The sequence below is a fragment of the Sapajus apella genome, unplaced genomic scaffold (genome assembly GCF_009761245.1).
Source record: "Sapajus apella isolate SASKATOON/1434 unplaced genomic scaffold, GSC_monkey_1.0 scaffold14, whole genome shotgun sequence".
Lineage (NCBI taxonomy): Eukaryota > Metazoa > Chordata > Mammalia > Primates > Cebidae > Sapajus > Sapajus apella.
The window spans coordinates 27,338,608-27,344,022 of record NW_022436954.1 but is presented as its reverse complement, the minus strand read 5'-3'; the positions used below and the strand labels follow the sequence as shown (position 1 = coordinate 27,344,022).

Genomic DNA, 5,415 nt, shown 5'->3' with positions numbered 1-5,415 from the left:
ATACGGTGCATGGAACAATCTCTAAGTAAAATAAATGCAATACAAAGATGGTCATTTGCAGCACTATTTATGAAATAAGAAAACTGGAAACATCCAAGTTCAATTCCTGCAAAATAGTTAAGCAAATGACACCACAGCAGTAGTGAAGTATAACAGAGCCATTAAAAGGTAGAATTCCTTACCCATATTCTCAAATGGCAATCTACTGCATGTACATAAAGCTGGGCATAGTCAGATCCTATATATTGTCCACACAATATAAGAGTGACCATTAGGACAACAACCAGGGCTAGAAAAAAATTTAGAATAAGAATTTTATAGTATATTAAAAAGGTTTAAGTTCCTTTTCTTAAAAAAAAAAAAAAAAAAAAAAAAAGTCGGGCAGGCTGGGCACAGTGGCTCATGCCTGTAAACCCAGAGCTTTGGGAGGCCAAGGCAGGCAGATCACTAGGTCAAGAGACTGAGACCAGCCTGGCCAAACCCCATCTCTACTAAAAATACAAAAATTAGCTGGGCAAGGTGGCATGTGCCTGTAGTCTTAGCTACTCGGGAGGCTGAGGCAGGAGAACAGCTGAGATCACACCACTGCACTCCAGTCTGGCGACAGAATGCAATTCCATTTCAAAAAAAAAAAAAGACGGGCTGCTTAGAAAACAGATATAAAGTACGTAACATGATCTCAAATATATACTGAGGTATGTTATGACTAGAAGGGGATATAACATTTCAACACTGATTATCTGCAGTTGAAAAAATTGCAGGTGACTTTGTCTCTTACGTATACATTTATATGTTTTAATACTTCTCTGCAATGAGCGTGTAGAACTTTTGTGGTCATAATATAAATTGCCTTTTTAAAAGCTGAAACTATAAACAAATGACCTTCAAGGAACTCATTTTAAACAGTAAGGAGAAATAGGCCAAAATGTGAACAGAATGAGTAATTTATATTATGACAGTAAGGAAAATTATCAGGTTCTTTACAACTTTGTATCATCCACATTGCCAAGCAAATACAGAAAGCCCTTGCTCAAATCCAATTTTTCAAGACTTTCTCAATTTTTTCCGGTTTCCTGAGTTACTGCTATTTGCAGTTTCTGTTTCATTTGACTTCTTTTTTTTAAATCATCGTCTTGGACTTCTGAGAAGAGAAACTAACATGTAAAAGAATAGAGTACTGAATATTGTCCCACTTCTGGTAAATCCTAAAGCTGCACACAGAACCTAGTGAACACTGAATAATGTGTTGAGGGAATAAATAAGTACTGGCCATTTTTTTTCCAATAATGGGAGAAAAGAAAGAGTAATTTGAAGGAATAAATAAATATCAAGCAGGAGGCAGTGGTCATTGTAACACCCACATTCTGTGTTGCAAGAGGAAAGAGAAATACTTAACAAGAACCCAGAGTGTAACATGGGACCAAATACCTTATGCATTTAGTACTATTAAAAAATACCCTTTTCACCACAAAAGCCAGGCCTGCTAATTTTCCCACCAAATACAGGCAGCAGTGCAACATCACTGACACTTTTGCTGTAGATCTGTGGACCCAAGAGCTTTGACAGCAGGGTAAACTGGTTGACAATAAAATCTTAATCAAAGCCCTTTGCACTTGCAAGTGGAAATACAGGTATCACACAGCAGGGGAATGGCAGAGCAGGGATTCATGAAATTTTGTTTGTGTCGATTTCTTCACGGTAAGAGCTGAAGACATGAACATTAGAACCTCTAGAAAGAGCATGATGCTTAATGCAGAGGACGTATTTATTAAGGACTGCATCACACACTACTGGGTGCTTCAATTCTTCAAGATGCACCCTTGAAGATTCTTCTTTCTCTACAGTATAGCAGGTGAGTGGTGATTTGGAAAAGTTGTATTTTTTTAAAATCAAAATCATGGATGATGATTTTGATTTTTTAAAAATACAGCTTTTCCAAAATACAGCTTTTCCAAGTCAGCACTCACCTGCTATACTGCAGAGAAAAAGCTCTTAACCACTTTAAAGTTCTCCTAGCCAGTGTTTTGATCTCAAGGACATCAAAAACTGTCCCAATGACAACTGTCATTTGGCTCGAGAGCCCAAGGTCACTGTTTGTTTGGGTGTTGTGTAATCATCAGAGTAAAATCATCATCAGTGTCACATTATCAATATGTTATTTAAGCACATTTAAAGGAAAATCATTCGATATGGAAAATAGAAATATCACCGATTCTTCCATTAATTCATTCAGCCTACCAAGTGCTTGGCTTACTGCTAGGCACCAGCATGCAGGGACCTGTGGATTTTATTCAGCATCCTAAGACATTTCAGAAACCAATTGTTTTTCCTGAAAATCAGATTCTATTTCCCAACTCTTACTCCTTTCTCTGAGCCTCAATGTTTCTAAGGAAGATCTGATTCATAGGAGGGAACTCACATTATTTCAGCTTCTGAGAAAAGCAAGTGTCTTTGCCAAATACCAAAATAGGCTCTCATGAGTGTCTTATAATAACCTATTTTCCTGCCTTTTCAATTCTCCTCCTTCTCCAGGAATGCAAACTGATTCCTCCCTTCTCAACACCCCTCACAACCCACCCTTATCCCACCCAAGATTTCTGACCTGACCATTCTCTCGGCTCCAGGGACGTGCTGGCCATGTAGTGCTGGAGTAAGCTCGGTCTTACATCACAGTCCGGCCACACCGCAGAGGAAAAGCTGTCAGGTGTTTTAAAGTTTACCTACCCAGTGTTTTGATGTCAAAGACGTCACAAACTGTCCTATTGATTGCTGTCATTCAGTTCGAGAGCCCAGGGTCACTGTTTGTTTGGATGTTGTGTAATTATGGGAGTTAAAGACATCATCAGTGTCATCTTTGGCCTTTGATTCCCTTTTCTTTTCTAAGGCAAGAGCTGTGACTGTTTCCTTCCCATGTTTTGTGAATTTCTACTCGGTTTCCCAGCAGCACGCAGATAAGCCCCGGAGCCTGTTGGTAGCTCTGACACCAGATGATCCTCCCTGGGTACCTACCTTCACTTCTCGAACACCATTCTTCCCACCCCAGAAACCATTAACCATTTCATCCCTGGAACACTTGTTCTTTGACATTTAACCCTGGCCCAGTAAAGTAATCAGTCTTTAACTTCTAAACCCCAATGTAGAAGAAACTAGCTCCTTTTAAGGCTCAGAGATGTCCCAGCTTCTGATCTTTTCTTGATGCTTAAATTCTAAATGTTCCACAGCTCAAGTTACTCCTTGATTTTATGGAAGGAACTCTCTTTGTTTTTTAATTAAATGTAAAATGAAAGGTAAACCTGTTGTTTTGAGGTAGGTTTGGACGCTGGTCTCCATGCCACCTCCCTTGGCTTCCATAATTCATAGCACCATTTCTCAGATATGCCTTTCAGAACACTAATCCTCCCAAATGCTCCTGCATTTATTTTATTTATTTATTTTTTTTTTGAGAAGGAGTCTCACTCTGTTACCCATGCTGGAGTGCTGTGCTGCAATCTTGGCTCACTGCAAACTCCACCTCCCCAGCTCAAGTGATTCTCCTGACTCAGCCTCCTGAGTAGCTGGGACTACAGGTGCCCATCACCATGCCCAACTAATTTTTGTATTTTTAGTAGAGATGGGGTTTCATCATGTTGGCCAGGCTGGTCTTGAACTCCTGACATCAAGTGATTCACCCACCTCACCCTTGCAAAGTGCTGAGATTATAGGCGTGAGCCACTGTGCCTGGCCTGCTCCTGCATTTTAAGGTGAAGGGGGTCAAATCAGATTGGACAGAGCTCCCCCCTTTTGGAGGCTAAGAATATACATTAGTTTATTAAAGGCTTTGAGAAGTTCTGCAGTGAAGAAACATTCAACTTGGTTTAACCAAGCCATATCCAAAGTTACCTAGAACATGTTTACTTTTTATTTTATTTTTCTTATGTAAGAACTATATAGATGTATGGATTTACTGATTTGAGGAACATACTCTGAAGCAATTGTCTTGTATGTAAAGATCAAGCTCCCTCACATAGTATACAAGGCCTTCTATGTTCAGGCTGGCCCAACCCCCACTGCTGGAGCAGGCTTTATTACTCGTTCCTCTTTTCTGCTTCCCCCATCCCTTGTCAGGCATCAAAATCTCCCATACTGTGGCAATCCTTTAAGTTAAAAAGGGGACAAATGGGTGAGAACACAGAGGACCCTGAGCCTAGGCTACAGAGTTGGATTTAGTCTTGTGGTAGAAAAGAATGAAGGCTTGTATCGTCTGGGTACGGTGGCTCACATCTGTAATGTCAGCACTTTGGGAGGCTGAGGCAAGAAGACTCCTTGAGCCTAGGAGTTCAAAACCACCCTGGACAACATGGCAAAACCTAGTTTTCTACAAAAATACAAAAATTAGCTGGTCATGGTGGTACATGCCTGTAGTCTCAACTCCTCTAAGGGCCGAGGTGGAGGATCACTTGAGCCTGGGAGGTCGAGGCTGCAGTGAGCCATGGTCACACGACTGCACTCAAGCCTGGGTGACAGACACAGTGAGACCCTATCTCAAAAAATAAATAAACAATTAAAGACTTTTGTCAGCAGATTGGTAGGATGCAGTCCGCAGTATAGAATTATTAATCTGACCAGAGGTTAGCACAGAGAATGGAGCTTCAGTTCTCAACTGGGATAGGTGATGATGGGGATCAGGCCAGGGGACTATTCAAACCATCATCTACTCCAGATAGCAGATGCCCAAGATGTTTTGCAGGTGACCTGATGCAGAGCTTGACTCTGCACGATCCCCACAGGTGTCTGAATCACTGAGACACACTCCTCACCATATCTGTGGCTCTTTCAAAGCTGTCTCTGGCCCCTCTCTGGGCCATTTCAATCCCAATCTGAAATTTTCATAGGAGAGATGACATCTGAGACAGGACTGTACTTCAGTTGGTTCCTAACAGCAGCCATAGATAAATATGTCAAAATAAAGAGTCCCATGGCCTGCAGTGGACATCTTTTGGAGCTCCACCTGGGATTCCAATCCTACTTTCAATACTCATGAGCTGTGTGACCTTGGACAGATTATCTAACACCTGTGAACCTCAAATACTATATTTATACAACAGATGATAATAACTATTCACAGGACTATGGTGAAAATTAATTCCATCAATGTATGTAAAAGTGCCTGAAATGTGGGATGCAACACAAGGTAACTATTATGATTATCCTTATTATGTATTTATTCATTCCACAAAAATGTACTGGACAAAACAGCCATTGACTTTATGAGCCTTTAATGGCCTTTGAGGAGCTTTGCTTTGGAGAGTCGCCATGGGAATCCATGGTGAATCCATGGCAAATTCACAGCAAACTGGATTTTCAAGTCTCATGTTTTAGTAGCCTGACTACATCCAAGTTCTAGTTGCAACATCTATTCCCCTTTTTGGTGACATT

The 5,415-nt window shown here is 40.8% G+C and overlaps 1 protein-coding gene across 3 annotated transcripts in view; it reads right to left on the bottom strand.

The window, feature by feature from the left end:
• Nucleotides 1-5,415, bottom strand: part of SLC1A2 (solute carrier family 1 member 2) — a 164,617-nt gene that overhangs the window by 106,796 nt on the left and 52,406 nt on the right. The window contains exon 1 of one of the 3 annotated variants that reach the window (XM_032283563.1): nt 2,603-3,350. The exons of the other annotated variants lie outside the window; for them this stretch is intronic. Within the exon in view, the coding sequence (XP_032139454.1) occupies nt 2,603-2,610 (8 nt within the window). The 5' untranslated portion in view covers nt 2,611-3,350. Of the gene's footprint in view, nt 1-2,602; nt 3,351-5,415 lie in introns of those variants that run through there. 3 annotated transcript variants of the gene reach the window in all.